At 47.1% G+C, this 16,393-nt stretch overlaps 1 protein-coding gene across 3 annotated transcripts in view; it reads right to left on the bottom strand.

Annotated features, from left to right (window-relative positions):
- Window positions 1-16,393, bottom strand: part of RCOR2 (REST corepressor 2) — a 265,979-nt gene that overhangs the window by 159,546 nt on the left and 90,040 nt on the right. For all 3 annotated transcript variants that reach the window (XM_069645118.1, XM_069645119.1, XM_069645117.1), the window contains exon 3: window positions 7,578-7,634. In XM_069645118.1, coding sequence (XP_069501219.1) covers window positions 7,578-7,634 — 57 coding nt within the window. The remainder of the gene's footprint in view (window positions 1-7,577; window positions 7,635-16,393) is intronic.

Here is a 16,393-nt window from a genome sequence, read left to right as displayed (position 1 = left end):
TATTTTCCTGCCCTCGTTTTCCTGGGGTGTGGCACATTTGTGCTGCAAACTTGCTTTGCGACTAGCAGCCGCTGATACTACAGACTCAGGGGAGGGCTTAGGGGTCGTGTCCGGTGCTTTGAACTTTTTGTCTAGTCTACCTTTGACTGCAGGTTCAGTGAAAGGGTGCTTCAGGGTTCGCAACCCCTCTTGCCACACATGGTCCAGAATGGGTATAGCAAACACGGCTTTCCGGCGTTTTCCCATAGGATCAAACAGAAAGCCGTCGTTCTTTTCCTATGCCGGTGTTAACCCAAATTGTCGGCACGCCTTTGAGACCATGGCGTGGAGTGCACCAATGTCGTCTGGTGGGGAAGGTTGTGCTGGACTAAATTGTGTGTCTTGGTCTGCATCATCTGTATCGCAGGTATCACCCTGGCGAGGGGAGTAAGATGTGGTGGAAGAGCCCGTATCCCTTGGATCGGTGTCCTCATCCATGTGCACCAGTTCCCCTTCTTCTTATTCGCCTACCAGCAGACTACCCCTACATGAAGGAGGGGGTCTGGGTGGGGATTGAGACCTGTGCGCTGAACGTGGGCGTTTGGCGTGCTCTCAGGACGAGTGCACCTGATCCCTTCGTTGAACCATTTGGGCCTGTTGAATTGGCGCTATTTGGTCAACCCTCTGTTGAGGGATCACCTGAGGTTGAGGTGGTGGGAGCCTGGCGCTGAGTTGTCCCAACAGACCTTCCAATGTTGACAGTACTTGCAGGGATAGAAGAGACTGCAGGTGTATTAGTGGGTACGTTGGTGTCACCCGACCTGATGAGGGGTGTGGCTTGTTGCCTTACTGGTGTTCTTTCCCCTCTTTATTTGGGGGTGAATGGATGGTCTGTCCTGTGAGTGGGACAGGATTACCGTACATTCTTCAGAGTCTGAATCTGTAACTCCTGGCCAATCCTCCCTAGGAGGTTCGAAATCTGACGTTATCTCATGTTTCAGAATTTCATCAGTCATGAATTCTGTGTATTTTATGGGTGATACTCCTAGAGGGAGTTCCCTTGGTTCTGTGGGATCCTCTGTTGAGGTTTTCAGGATCCCTTTAACACAGGAGGGCAGGCTTTCTCTCTGCAGCTGTGTGATAGGCTGGTCAGCATGCTCCATGGTTGAAACCATAGAAAGAGCTTCTGACAGGTAGGGGTGTACTGTTTTAGAGTACTCGCCTGATGTTTTCTCGCTGCTTGGCGATTTAGTTTTTTCGTCATTGACAGCGATACCCCAATTTTGTTGTCAACAGACGGGCTGTCGACGATTCCTGTCTGCAAGAGGACCTATGTCCCTCTCTGGGAGAATTGGACTCTGACGACAAGCAGCGTTTTTCTTTGTCGATGAAGGAGTTTTCTTGAACGACTTGTCCTTATGTTTGTCTTTCGTTGGTGAGGTTTTCAACAAGTGGGAAGTCGTCGGTCGTGAGCCCTTGATTGTATGAGACTTGGATGGCGAAGATCCCCTTTTGGTCGTCGTCGCTGTTGTCAACGATTTCTCCAACAACTGTTATTTCTCAGACAGCGAGCCCTCGTGGCTTACCGGTTTCTTCTGGGATGGAGACCGGGATTGCTTGGATGCATGGCCTTGGCTCGTCAATGATCTCGCCTCACCTTGAGTTGGTTGGGTCGTCTGTTTATTCGCAAGTAAATAATCTGACCCGGATACATGGCTGGATGGTGACCGCTTTTCAGACAGAGTGGTAGCTCTCCCATTCCTTGAAGAGCCCACCTCCCATGCAGGGTGGCAACGCTTTCTGTCCTTGAGGGTTTTTTAAGAAAAATCCTGACGGATCTCGCAGTCCTCCGATGTACGGCAGGCTCTAAACAAGGATTTTCTGGATCCGACGGTCTCCATATTTGTTGTCGATGTCGAAGGGTCGTCGCCTTTTCTGTATTAACTGTTTTCTTGAAAATTATATTTTCTATGGTTGAAGAAGATTTCTCTTTGAAGAGAAGAACACGAGGATTCCTACCAGCTAAGAAGACGTTTCAAATCTGAGGGGAAGCTGCAGGGGCAGATCTACACACTCTACGTCCTACTGGTAGGGACCAAAAGCACCCACAAGGACGTGGGTGGGACACTCAAGGTGTCAAAAGTTGTTTCCTTAAGAAAGGAACTAAAATATAAGTAACCATGGATTCCCAGCCTGATGACAGGGAATATTTACAGCAAGTGAATCTATGAAAGATCCAACGCTGGAGAATGATGGGGTGACTAAATAAAGACAATTTTACATATATTCCTTGTTCAAGAAGGGACATCTCATTAGTAAAGTTGGGATACTCAGTGGTACACAACTTTTAAAAAAAAGCAAAAAAATAAAAAAAGAACATATTGGGCCTCATTACGAGTCCGGCGTTAACCGAGGCGGTAAAACCGCCTGGTTAACGCCGGACTCGTATTACCATTCCGCCTCCGTGACTCCCGGAATTACCGGGGCATCACAACCCCGGTTTTCCGGGAATCACGGAGGCGGAATGGTGTAAATCCCCATTCCCATTGAGTCCTATGGGACTCAATGGGAATCGGGATCATGGAAACACCGGCAGCATCTTGTAATGCTGCCGGTGTTTCCTCGTCCGCCTGCAGGCGGGCGGTGTTAAACCCGCCAGGTCAGACCTGGCGGGAACATCACCTCCCGCCTGCAGGGGTCGGGATCAGGCGGTTCGGAAACAACGGTGGCGGCGGGTTTACCGCCACCGTTATTTCCGGACCGCCACGATCGTAATGAGGCCCATTGTCTTCTTACCCAATACACCTAGGCACCGCCACTTCAGTATGTCACTTCCTGAAATAAAGGATATCTCAGACGTTTTAATTCCTTCTCTCGGTATGTAGGAGCTACGTTTGTTTTGGTACCTTCCTACCAATTAGAAGATCATTCAGTGCTCAGCTCATCTTAAAAGGCTTAAGCTTGCCACTGTAGCCCCCCATCCACCACCCTTCTTGAAAACGCTCATAGATGATTCAAACATCCATCTCTAACCTCCGTTCTGTGGCAAAGGTCTTTGAAAGAGCCTGAACGCATCCTCCAACTTAGAAAGAAGGGCCTTCTCAGTGACTTTCTATATGGTTTCTGCAGTAGCAGTGGGGCAGAGGCAACCCTACTTACCACCTAGCAAATGCAGAGATCAAGGTTAAGCCTGTGCCTAGATTTTATCAACCAAATAGCAGTCTTCAGTACCAATTGCCAAAAAAAGACTTCCCCCCCCCTTCATTGCTTGGAAATCGGTAATGGTGGAGGATGTAAAACTTCTTGATTCAAGCTAATTGCACTCGCCAAGAATAACTGGAACCTTACTAGAGAGCTTGTAACAACATCAATGGTTGTGAACCTCAAGGACTGGTTCCCTTTAATGTTGATTTGCAACTCGTGTGATAGCCCTATGGCTACAGTCTAGCTGACACCATGTATGTCAACATCCCCCAAATCCACCTTTAACCCGGGAAGGAGATAGAGACTTGCACAAGGCGGCTGATTCATTAAGGTGCAAAAGCAGATCTGGAGAAATGGTCTCGGTCACAATGGTCTGAGACGGGGGCCCCTCTCCATGGACCAAGCAATCCTCACTGACCACGTAACTGGCCAGCATGCATGCTCCCACCACTTCCATCACCAAAAGTACACAATTTGGTGCCCTGTTCAATGCAGATTTGACCTCTGAACTCGCTCAACACAGAAAGCCCACGACAAGCATCCTTTACACGCCCCAGTCTGTTCAAATCCCACTCCCTCGTTCAGCACTCTTAATATCTTAAATTGCAAAGATCCTCACTCATTGCTGGATGTTTAGCTGCCTCTCGTTCTCAAAGTCGAGCTTCAGAGGCAGTCCTGCCCGTGGCAGTCTATATACCCTCAGGAGCTAGCACTCTAAATTGCTTGCCTGCTGCTATAAAGGGAACATTCCCCTTACAAGGAAGCTTGACACATTTCAATAGACTTTACTTCCATTTAATCCACTGACATAGCAGTGGGCAACTCCGTTTACACTGACTTTCTTTTCACTATTTTAAATATGTGTTTTGGTATTATGTAGGATTTCACACATAAAAGTACTTAGGTTAACATTGTATTACTGTATATGTAGCTCTACAGGTGTAATATTGTGTACGTCGTGACACACCAGGCATACTAGTGGGCTGTGGGCGTTGAAGTCAGTTTGTGTCTGTATTTAAGGACACCGAGGCAGCCTTTTCCATTTGTTTGTTAAATGTGATTTGCAGCACTTTGCTTTGTTTGTTTTGAATTAAGTTGGTCTGCGCTCTGCTTTATTGTTGTATGCCTGGTAGAAAACCATGGTTAGGAAGTTGATTATTGCTCATAGCCTCACTGAAGCCCACAGACTGCAAAGGAGACCCATGTCCAGCTGCCATTGTTAAGGAGTGTGCTGCTCCATCTATTATTTCCTTTGGCACTGCCTCTGTACCCGCTTTGATTAAACAAGCTTGGGTAACTGCTTTGCTAAAAAAGCCTTCCCTTGACCCTAGCCTAGCGACTAACTATCGGCCGATAAATGTACCTGTCTTACTGATGATCACTGATAAGGTGGCATACTTACAGATACAGCTTTACTTAGAGAAATATAATCAGCTTGGTTGCAGGCAATCCAGATTTAAAGCTGCTCACGACACAGCAGGGGTGTTGCTAGGTCTCGAAAAGATCAGGGGCTGAGCTAATCTTGGGACTGGCGGGACTCGGGGCTAGCTAGCCTTTTGGTTGTAGCCTCTGAGCTTCTGTCTGGGGTTACAACCAAAAGACCCTTGACTATAGCCCCCTCAACTCCCCCCCTAGCAACGCCTCTGTGACACAGAAACCGCCCTTTTAGATCCTAGCATGCTTCAGATCATAGATAAGGGCTCTCCTCATAATTTTGGCCCTTTCAGTGGCCTTCGACCTGGTAGATTATGACATCCTGACTGATAGACGTCGGTCTACATCTGATTTCTCAGTGAATCTGATGTAGCCATCCCTGTTGATTTTGTGTGTGGAGTCCCTCCGGGGTCTTGCTTTTCGCCTACCTTATATAATCTCCTCACAAGGCCCTTTTTTGCCATCTTGGACAGTCTCAGTGTACATTATACCAACTATGCCGATGACACACAGGCCCTGCTACATCGAACTGGGGATTACAGGCAGGACTGTCAATATTAACAAAATCTACAATACCATGCAGAGTTGGAAGGCATTCAACGGGCTGGCATTAAATGACTCAAAGAAGGAACTTCTGATTGTAGGTACTCAGCAGAGACTGAGTACGCTCCCACAAGAATTCAAAGTATGATTGCAGGCTGTACCATCCCAGTGGCAGGAAAGGTCACAACTCTAGAATTACACTTGGATGCCATTCTTTCAATGAAGGCCCAAACCAACTATATTGTTTCTTCTACCTCCTACTATTTAAAGCTGTTCTGTAGCATATGCCCTTACCTCGCTAAGGAGAACTGTGCACCGTTGACGCGTGCCATTGTGGGCTCCAATATCGATTACTGTGGTAGCCTCTTGCATGGTTCGACCCAGAGCAATATCTGTAAACCTCAAGCGGTGCAAACTGGTGCAGTTACGGTTATTAATCAACAGAAGCACAGGATTGTGTTATGGAGATTGCGTTATGGAAGTTCGCTGCGCGCTGCATTGGCTTGCTGTGAAGGAACATCTTGTGTTTAGAGTTTCCACCATTGCCCACAAATGTCTGTATGGCATAGGTCCGTCATACCTGAAGTCCAGACTATCCTTCAAATCTTGTGCGTGCATGCTGCATTCAAACAATACTCGCCTGCTGGCAACACCACGACTTAACCTTGAAAGAGCGGGCAGATTGACCTTCGGCTCTACACCTCCTGGCTTGTGAAATTAACCCCCACCCCACACCCACCGACTTGCAGGCAATGCGCTCGCTGCCGGTATTTAAAAGAGACGCTTCTTTTTAAATGAGCCTTTTCTGACCATCCTATTTTTGATCTGGACTTCCTCGGTTCTTGCCCCTGGTTTGGCTTTGTCGTTTATATGTTCTTGGTTTTCTCTTTGCTTGTCTGTCGCCCTTGATTTTAGGGCAGTTTTGTTGTTTGTTTTTTATTTGTTTGTGCCACGTGTGCGCCTCTGTGCCCGCAGGAGCGGTACAAATAAATCGCAGATAGCCGGAATGTTTGTCCATGCGGCCCTTTGGCGAACAGTGGCGTTTCAAGCACCTGGGTTAGCGAGGGTGGAGTTGCTAAATTGCCAAGTCTAAATTCAGAAACTAGAATGGTAGTGAACCAACTGTCCCTGGCTGCAGTAATCTCTTTTTTCTCTTACTGCCACTGAATTGGATAAAGAACGATCACTCCCATTCATCTCAATGAATAGCTTAATTAAATAAAATACATCCCCGGGCATTTGTAGCATGATGTATCACTGTTTTACTAGAATAATCATTTTCAGGCATTTTTTGTTTTAGGTATTAGGTGGTGCTTTTAAGCCAAATCTTACTTTAGAATACAGCTAGGGAAGTATGGCACATGAGGAGGGACAAAAAGCTTGTAGGTGTTGCTTAGCTATTTACCCACCCATTGACTGCCCATGGCCATGCTCATCCATCCCTATGGCCATTCCCACCGAGTTCTTACCCCCTCCTCCCCACCTAAAACACATCCCCCTAGGATATTGTTGAGCTAGCTGTATCAAGCCTTGCCATCAAATGTTGTGCTTGAAGTGTCTGGCCGTGTTTTTCAATGGAGTCTTCTGAGAGTTAATGACTGAATTGGAGTTGTAAAGACGCTACTGGTATAATAAAAATGTCTTTACCATGTCTGCTTTCAGCCACTCAGTTTATAAGCACCACGCATGTCCTTCACTTAAGTCCTGTTAAAAATCAACCATTGGCAAAGACAATAGTTTTGACCTGTGAACAATTATTGGGCATTTGCCTGGTACTGCTATTTTAAGTCAGGTACTCGCATCATTTTGCAGCTGGTACAATTACCAGATAATACCAAAATGCAGTTCCTGGCAAGTGCTTTCCCCATGCCTACACAGAATCCCAAACTGTTGGCATTGCCAATGCTTGTTGCTTTATTGCATTGCATCACTCCAAGAAAAAAAATCGCTTGTAACTTAACACTGCATGCAATAAAGAGCATCTGAAGGCGTGTCTATCCATTACATGATCTCACTGTGTAACTGCATGCGATAAAGAACAGCCTGTGGTGGGGGGGGGGGGGGGGCATTTCTGTCCTAGCACCTCACTGAATCGCTGCATGGACGAGGGTGCAGTGTTCTGCTCTTCCTCGAGGAGAACATCCCAGGTATTTCTCTTGGCTCGCCGGATCACTGCATGCAATAAACAACCTCCCCCAGCCTTTCTGTGCCACCTCCCTGCATGGCTGCATGGAATACAGAACACCCCCAGACGCTCCCCCCCCCCCTCGGCTGCACCGGGGCTCTCGCAGTCGCAGCCGGCAGAGGACAGCCGAGGATCCCAGAGTCTCTGCTCCCTAATCAGAAGACCATGTGTCTTCCCCAGACACCAAACAGCTCTCTGACAGATCAGACAGAACGTGAAGCTGGCTCCGTACCTGGTTTGCATTCGGGAATCATAGCCTGGAAATCGCAGCCCACTCGGATCATGCTGTCTGAAAGGGACAGAGGAGGAAAGAGATTAATGTATTGCAGGGTTGCTTGTACACGACACACAGACAGTACAGAGACACACTACTCAGAAGTGGACGACAGTCCAGATATACACCAGGACAGAGCAACACACGGCCTTTCGTGGTTAACAGAGGCGCAGCCGGGATTGCCTGACAAGTGGGGCCCACAGCAGTGACATTAACATCTGTTAATGCCCACACAGCGCCGCTGAGTGGGCATTTACAGACTTTGCGTGGGCCTTGCCCGCTGAGGCCCTACTAGGTCTACGCATATGGTCACAGACTAGAGAACTGAGGCGGCCATAAGAGGTGTAGGAGGGTATTTACTGCTCAGCAGGGGCGCGCTGGTGCCTCAGAGGGAATGTTATTGTGGATAGTGGAAGCTTGGAGATAGAGGTAATGCTGGAACATAAGCTGGTTGGACCAAGGCTGAATGATCGGGTGGGAACGTGCAAAGCTGAAGGCAGTACCGAGAGGATGGGGCAGAGCTCAGATCGGTGTATGTATTTGCGGACTGAGGGTACTGGTTTATAGCCGTGGAGAACACTTCTAGGTGGATGGCATTGTTATGGCAGGTGTGTGGAAGTGCAAGAGTCAACACAATGGGTTATTGGTGGGTTGCCGTTTTAGAGGTTATGCAAGGCGGAAGTGAATGGTGGCAAGTCTAGTGGGATGGAAGCGCAGGACACAGCTATGGGTGCACGAACCTGGGAAAGGAAAAACACGTCGCGGGGGGAGTGGTTTTGACAGAGGTGGAAATGTTATTAGGTGTAGTGGAGGACAGGGGGGCAAAGTTGCAAGCTACTGGCCAACCACAAAAAGTCTCGCCACCAGAATTCTATGTATGCACGCAGCACAACATTTCTTACTCGCCAAGAGTAAAATATGACTAGCCAATGGCTGGTGTTGAGTGCACATTTTGCACCCTGGTGGAAGGCATAGTCACATGTAGCAGGCGCCAGGGGAATCTTTCTGAATTCAACATTCGCTTTTCTTTTCCTGAAGAACATACCCTTCACTCTTCACCTTGAAATGATGTGCGTGTTTGGTGCGTGTTCACAGTAAGACACCTGCTGGGAAGGAATAGTCCTGGCTAGGAGTTTACAGAAAGGTCGCTGCCTTGAAGGGAAGAACGTAGCATCCACTCACACACCTCTGGTGTACGTTTGTATCAATGGGCCTTGGCGTTTTGGGCACACCGCCACTAAACTTGCGTGGAATGACACCAAAATGAGGCCAGATTTGGCATAGCAATCCTGTACAGGCAATACCTAGGTACTGATAAACAAAAACGGTTTACAAGGGCGCAATCCAGTTGGAAAACGCTCTGTAAATCAGGCCCGTAAAGATTTCTGCACTCTGTTTCAGGCGCTCCATATCGTATGCGGTATGACGTATTTCTTGTATTAATGTGCGGATATCACCAAGCTGGCAAAGGATTTACATTTACCTTGAGAAACTACCAGTAAATCCCCAAAGGAGAGCACTTAAGTCATTCCTGAAGCGCTTCCATGCCTGCACTGGAGGGTAAAAGTCCCGTTTTTATCAACATGTTCCTTGATTCCTGGGAGGAAAGGGCTGCCTCCTGGTAATGGAGCCGTGGAATCCCAGATAAAGGGGTACGCCACTGTATTGGACAGAAATAAGATGGCAGTCTGTATTTTCACTGTGGCTCCTTATGGATGTGAGGGGGCTGCTTCTAGAGCCAGGGCTCTGTAGCAGTATCAAAGGACTCATTACCGCTTACCCAATAAGCAGGTGTAACTTTCTCACTGAGAGATGAGGAAGCAGCTCAAGGTCTAGCATGCTGACCAGAGGACAGCACAGGGGCCACGCGCTGGTCTTGGAAGCAAGACCATGCAGAGCAACAGAGGTTCGAATCCGGATCTGCCTTAGAAACCAAACTCAGGTACGGTATTAGGCACGTTATAAAAATAAATAAATAAATACTAATAAATGCTACAATGATCATCAACATTAAGGGCCTCATCACGAGTTGGGCGCTAATACCGCCGGGACTATTAGCCCTACCGCCAAACCCCTGGTGCTATTAGCGCCGGATCACGGCTTTGGCGGAACGGTAAGTTCCCATTCCCCATTGCGCCCAATGGGGAATGTTCGGCGCTATTACCGTCGGCGCTATTACCACGGCGGTAATAGCACCGAAAGTCAGCAAAATCACGGCTGATTTGCTCAGAGCTGGGGGTAAATCCGCCAAGCCCGTGATTTGGCGGACCCTTAAATGCGGCAGTAATAGCATTACTGCCGCATTTAAGGGTTACTGCCAAACTCGTGATGAGGCAGTAAGTGTCCATCTGTGCCTAACATCTACAACGAGCATAGTTCAGAAAGGACAGAGGTTGCCCAGCCACGCCATTTCAATGGGCTTCCAGGCAAGCAGTAGCTTGGTGAACGAAAACAAGGTCTAGCTCCCCCGTGAACCTAGAGCAGATTTTCAAGTTTGGAAGACTTATGAAGGGAGTTCCGAAGGGGACAAGAGTATCATATTCAAAACATAAAATGCTGGTATGTGAGCAGTCCATGCACAGGCAAGCATGACACATATCAAGTGATCTGTGGGCAAGTAATTGTTGTTGGTTTCAACCAACATAACTCGGATCTTCTTAATGGCGTAACCGCAGAAATACGGTGGTAAAATAACCAACAGGGTGGCTATCCTGCAGCAGGGTTACTGATCACCTAATCAATGTTAGAAGATCGGATGAAAGCGTGACATCAAAGATAAGACTTGCCTCAACACCCCTGCCATTAGAATACAACAGCAACCAACGACAAATTCGGTCTAGCTGTGTACATATCGAGTCTGCCATAGCTCTTTGTGGTGCCATCCCTCAGCACCTGCCCACGTGCCTGACCTCTAGGTTTGCATACTGGAGCATATCCAGCCCTCCAAAGTCCTAATCTTGGTCAAATGCACACACGCATCTTAAGCCTCCTCTTAGAACTTTCCCATACCTGGACTTCGATAACCGAGGGCGTACCTACAACAAAGTGCTTTGAGGCCATACAAATGGGAAAAGGCGCTATATAAATTACTACTACAATACAATACAATCACAAAAGAGTTACTCTTTTTGCTGCAGAGCCCCCCAGTGTTTCAATGCACTTTCCTATAATGTTGATTTAGAAATGTCATACAGAAATTGTTCTTGCATTAACATCCAGGTGAACCTAATAATGGGTTTTATCATGCTCTCTATGGAATAATATCCTTTAAATATTTCCATATAGTAATATCCCTTTTGGGGAATTACGTAAAACAGAAGATCATCGGTCCTTTAGAAAAAATTTAATAATCCTGTTTTCTTTATAGCTTCCTTTCTTCCTGTCTTGGCTTGTTTCTACGGAGTCTCTAGAACATATTGCCTGAAATATACTCACTGAAAAGCTCCATGGTGCCCTTTGGAGTGTGTTTGTGAGCAACAAAGAGCATAACATCCAGTTGAAATAAACACAAATGAGATAAGATTAAATAAGTCCTCTGCCCAGCAAACAGGGAGGAGGCCAGTAATAGACGCAGGACTCGCTGCACATGGACGAAGGGAACATCTCTATAGGAGAAGGTTATGGATATGGTGCGGGTGGTACGAGCAGAAGGACCTTGTGATAGAAAGATTGTTTATTAGAGACATTGAAAGGTGGGCAGGTACATGGTGGGATAGATTAAATGCTTTATAGAAGCAGTTCTGATTACATAAAAATAGTGAGTTTTTCAGTCCCCCAGAGCTGAATACGCGAGATGTTCTAGCAGAAGAGGAGGGCAAGGCCGCTCCAGCAGGAATTCATGAACTAGCTTCAGGACCAGAGCTTTGAAATTGACAACCCGGTGCTATTGCTCACAAGACAGAATGTTATGGACTACTGTCAACGGGCAGACAAACTTGGTCTCAGTGAGGAAGTTGGCAAGTACAGGCTGACAAGTGGGCTTTGGCAGTCCGAATAATAACAGAATGGAATCACTCTGAAGATGAGTGTGTAATCCCTACACCCGATATTCAGCAACCAGAGAACTCCTGGCATGGGAGAAAGTGGGGTTAACTCTGCAAGGCAAGCAACTATCAGAGTGATGTGTGGTCACTAACCAAGATCTCTTTTGGATCCTGACCTTGTGGGTGGATATGCGAGGGAGGATCACCGGGTTAGAGGCAACTTGGGGAGTGGGGAGAAGATGTCCTTAGGTGAGACATGATAACCCCCCATTCCCTTTTCAGAATGAACCCCCTACCCCTAATGCCTTTGTAGGGTACTGTCAGCCCTTTCCCTTTTCTTCCCTTCAAACTGTCGCACAGAAACACCACTTCAGCACTGAGATGAGGAAGAGACCAACTAGGAAGACACATCCTCATGTGGGTGAGACAAACACCTATCAGCCTTATATTGTTAATGCAGACACACACCAGCCAGCTACCAAGATGAGCAGGAGACAACACTGAGTTATACACACTTCCTTTATGAATTCAAATTTCCCCAAATGCCACTCTGGTACTGAGATGAAGAACAGGGCTATGGAGGGGTACAGGTGGAACAACCAGTCACGTCCACAAAATGGATTCCACTATGGTCAGGCAATTGGGACGTAATGGCCCACACCCAAGGTCAATTAAAAACCCTGATCAATATAAAAATCTTTGCTGCACATCACAAAGGGAAACGGGCTGGAGAGATGGAAGCTGGAGACACCGTAGCCGGGTCGAGCAGGAGAGAGAGAGGCGCCGAGGCCGGCCATGAGAGGGTCTGGAAGTCCTACTGCCCTCCTTATGAGGGGGATGCAGGAGGAGCTGTGGTATGCCCGAGAACCCCAGCCGCCACAGGAAACCAGGATAGCGAGCAGTGCTGTCTGTGGCTGCCGTGAGGGAGGCGAAGTTTGTGGATGCTGGAAAGCAGAACGAGGAGTGAAGGAGAAAAAAGGGAGCTGCCGTGTGCAACCAGTGAGTAGAAACAAGGGAAGCACTCATACCTGGGCACTCAGGGAACTTGAAACCAGAACCTTTGAATACCGAATGAACTGAAAGCCATAAGCACTTTTGAATGCTGCACAGAAAAAGCAAGTTTTGAGCACTCGTGAGTGGAGTTAAAGAATGGTGGTGCATGTAGCAGATACCACAGAATGAAGTTTATGAGACACAAGTGTTAGCAAAGCCAAGAGAATACCAAGGACGGTATGAGATGTGAAGCCAAATAATGGGCAAGTTCAAGGAACTGCAGGTTAAGAGGAATACTGTATTGGCTAGAGCCAGAAGAAAACAGAAAAGTCTACCAAAGTACATGGTAGCCAAGCAAACCACGGTACAGGGTTAGAAGCATGCAACACTGATGAAAGAACCAGTTAGAGGAGCCTGAAGAACATAGGCAAGGAGGGTGCGTGCAGCTGCATTCAAAAAGTGCTGGGGGGATAGGAGAGATGCCCCAAAGTCATTAATGGAAATGAAGAGTAGAAGCGACATGAGTTTTACAGCAAAATTGCGCTACGCACAGTAATGACGTGAAAAGTACACACGTTTTACTACAGGGTGGGGATGAGCCTTCAGGAGCACCAAACTTACTGCTTTACACACCATCACCATTTACATGTTTTGTTTCCACAGCAAATAGCAAGCACAGGTTCAAATTCTGACGGGGTGAAGTGATGAACAACCGATGAACAACCTGTTTCTGTGGATAGGGGTTGAAAGCCCGCAATCCAAATGTTAGAGGGAGAAAAGAACGAAGATTATTTTTCTGAAATAATCTTCGGTCTTTTCTCCCTTGAACATTTACAACTTGGCCCCAGCCCCCACCCACACCCCACCACACCCACACCACACCCTTACTTACCTTGTGTCCCTGCAACACCTGTTCCCTTTCACTTCTGTGACCGGGAACAGGCGCCGCAGGGTCCTTTTCTTTTTAGAATTTTTAGGGGGATGGCTACGGGGGCCACTGCCCAACCCCCACTCACAATATAGTAAGCAAGGGTGCAGGGGACACGCCTGCAGCCCTTTTTTTCTTGTTTTTTTAAAGGCTTTTTGGGATGGCTACGGGGGATACCCCTGCTTACAATATAGTAAGCAAGGGTGCGGGGGACACCCCTGCAGTCCCCAGCACCAAATGCGTGATTTGGTCAAACTTTTCATCCACTCAGAATTTTCAAACGCCCGAAATTCGGCCAAATCACGCATTCAGGCTTTTAAGCTCGGTCATTTTGGCCAGTTCCGTTTCTGTCATGTACTGCTTCAATTTCCAGCCATGCCATTTAAGGGGAGGCTGCAGCAAGGGAGCCTGATCTGTACCCAAGCATGACGTTGATGTACAGCGCACGCAGGGCGTCACCAGTGAGACACATACTGAACTCGAGAGTCAGAGAGACAAGGCCTGGGAGTTCATTGGGGTTAAGAGGAAGCAGGGACATCGTTTCACCAAAATGCCAGGGGTAGCGGAAGTGACAACACACGACCTCTGACAACATCACAGGAAGTGATGTAACTTGACCCCACCCTAAAGTGATATCACGGGAAGCGATGGAACACAACCTTTCACCCTTTGACAAACAGGAAGTGGCATCACGTAGCATTGTTTGTAAGTACAATACAAATAATATGGTTACAATATCACTGTAAAGTGATATACTCACCATATGCGTCGTTAATATCAGTGCATATAGGCCCATATTACCAAATTACTGTGAATGGAAGCAGACATCCAAGACCAAACGATAATGAGGTGTTTTCTACAACACGCTTAAGCGCTTCATATAGAACTAATATACATACAATATCACCCAGCCTGTGTTGGTACTCATTTATCAACCTCAGCATAATGAAATGCTGAGTAGACCTTGTCGGGAGTCGAACCTGCAGATCACACACACATTGCAGGAGCGATCGCTCAACCCACTGAGCTATCTTACCAGCTATAGCTATCAGGAAACCAGCCACTCCAGAAACAAAGAGCTACATGCTGCTGGCCACGGCCTGCAGCTTCAATTTAAAAAAAAAATGTTTTCTTTTTTTAAATTTTATTATAGGGGTAGAAAGGGAGACCACAGGGGTAGCAATGGAGACCACAGGGGTCGCAGGTGCGACACCTGGCGACCCCTAAATGGCATCCCTGTGAGAAAGACGTGCTACCGCTTGAAGTGTGGGTTTAAACATTTTTATTGAAGGTTTCATGGAAGAAACAGGGAACATTACAACCCTTGCAAGTCCCTGACTGAGGTTAGCGGAAACACAAATGAGAAGAATACTTGAATGAAACATAAAACTAAAACCTGCTATAAAAGTAAAAGAAGAGAAAATAGAGCACAGACATTATGCGGTTGGTACCCATGGGGGAGGGGCACAAATTCTATAGGTAATGCATTGATACAGGACAAACACATTTTCTGAAAACAGTAAGTGGTAGAGGTGTCTCAGGTAATCTAGAATTTACTGAGCAACATTTTGTTAAAGACCAAAGAATAAGCAAAAGTTGTTTTACGGTCAGTGTTCTAATTTTACGGTCAGTGTTCTAATTAGCTAATTTGTTTATGAGCGGGTGGACACCTGAAGCATATCTATTAACAGTGGTTTAATCAATAGTTATGGGCCGTAATGTTACTGGACACAGATGTGAGAAGAAAAAGTGGAAGAAATAGAAGAAATGGATAGGGAGAAAGAGTATGGGCCTCATTCCGAGTTGGGCGCAAAGGGATTACTGGCAACGGTAAGGACACCGGTGCCAGTAAACCCTTTGCGCCCTATTCCAAGGTCCCTTAGCGGGTCCCTCCTTTAACGCCTGGTCTGACCAGGCGTTATGGACGGGACCCGTTAAGTGACTTCAGAACTAATAACGGTACCGCAAATTGCAGTACCGTTATTAGCTACTTCCCCATTCCCATTGAGCCCTATGGGGGCTCAAATGGGAATGGGGAATGGATTTTTCAATGGGGACTTACCGGTCCCGCAAAGGTCAGACTACACCGGTAAGTCCCCATTGAACCAAGTCGGTGTCGGTACCGGTATGGGAGATAGTCATGGAGCAAATAGCGCCATGACTATCTCCATACTCGGAATGAGGGCCTATGTGTTATATGGGAGAGGCAGAGGATATCCTGGATAAGTAGAAACAGGAGAATTCTGCTATAGGTAAGGCAGTGTTGTGCTTTATTTTTTAGCTGATCAAGTAATATGCTGTAACACATAAGGAGCATAGGAAAAAGGAATTAAGAGCTGTCCCTTTTGTTCCCCTGGGAGCGGAAGGGGATACAAGAGTGTCGGTTATCTATGATGAGACTATGATTAGAGGGTTTACTTCCATCCCAACATCGATACAAGAATCAATTTGCTGAAGTTAGTAAACCCCCCCCTAATCATATTCTCTATGGCTTGAAATGTGAAGCCAAGATTGAAGGGTCTGGGGAAGCCATCAATTGAATGTAGAGGACGAAAAGTACCAGGCACGTGACCCCACAGGGGAGGGCCTCACATGTCCTTGTGCGAGAGCCCATGTGAAGGCTACTAGAGATAACATGGGTTTCCAGACTCTAAAGTAATGGATGATGACCAAAAGCGCTTACTAGCAGAGGCCACACCGTGTGCGGGAACCACCGATATACCCAAGTCACTGGAGCGGTGCAATATTACGAGGGGTATCCTCATCCCATAGCCCCACTAAAGCACTATCCCATGGCCTTTCCAGGAAACTCAGGCCAGCTGGGACAAATGGCCCATTTCCTGCAAATAAAATGCAGAATCATCAGATTC

The sequence above is a fragment of the Ambystoma mexicanum genome, chromosome 2p (genome assembly GCF_040938575.1).
Source record: "Ambystoma mexicanum isolate Mex_15411 chromosome 2p, UKY_AmexF1_1, whole genome shotgun sequence".
NCBI classification, from domain to species: Eukaryota; Metazoa; Chordata; class Amphibia; order Caudata; family Ambystomatidae; genus Ambystoma; species Ambystoma mexicanum.
The sequence above is the reverse complement of the archived record's forward strand: the minus strand, read 5'-3'. Positions and strand labels throughout refer to the sequence as shown.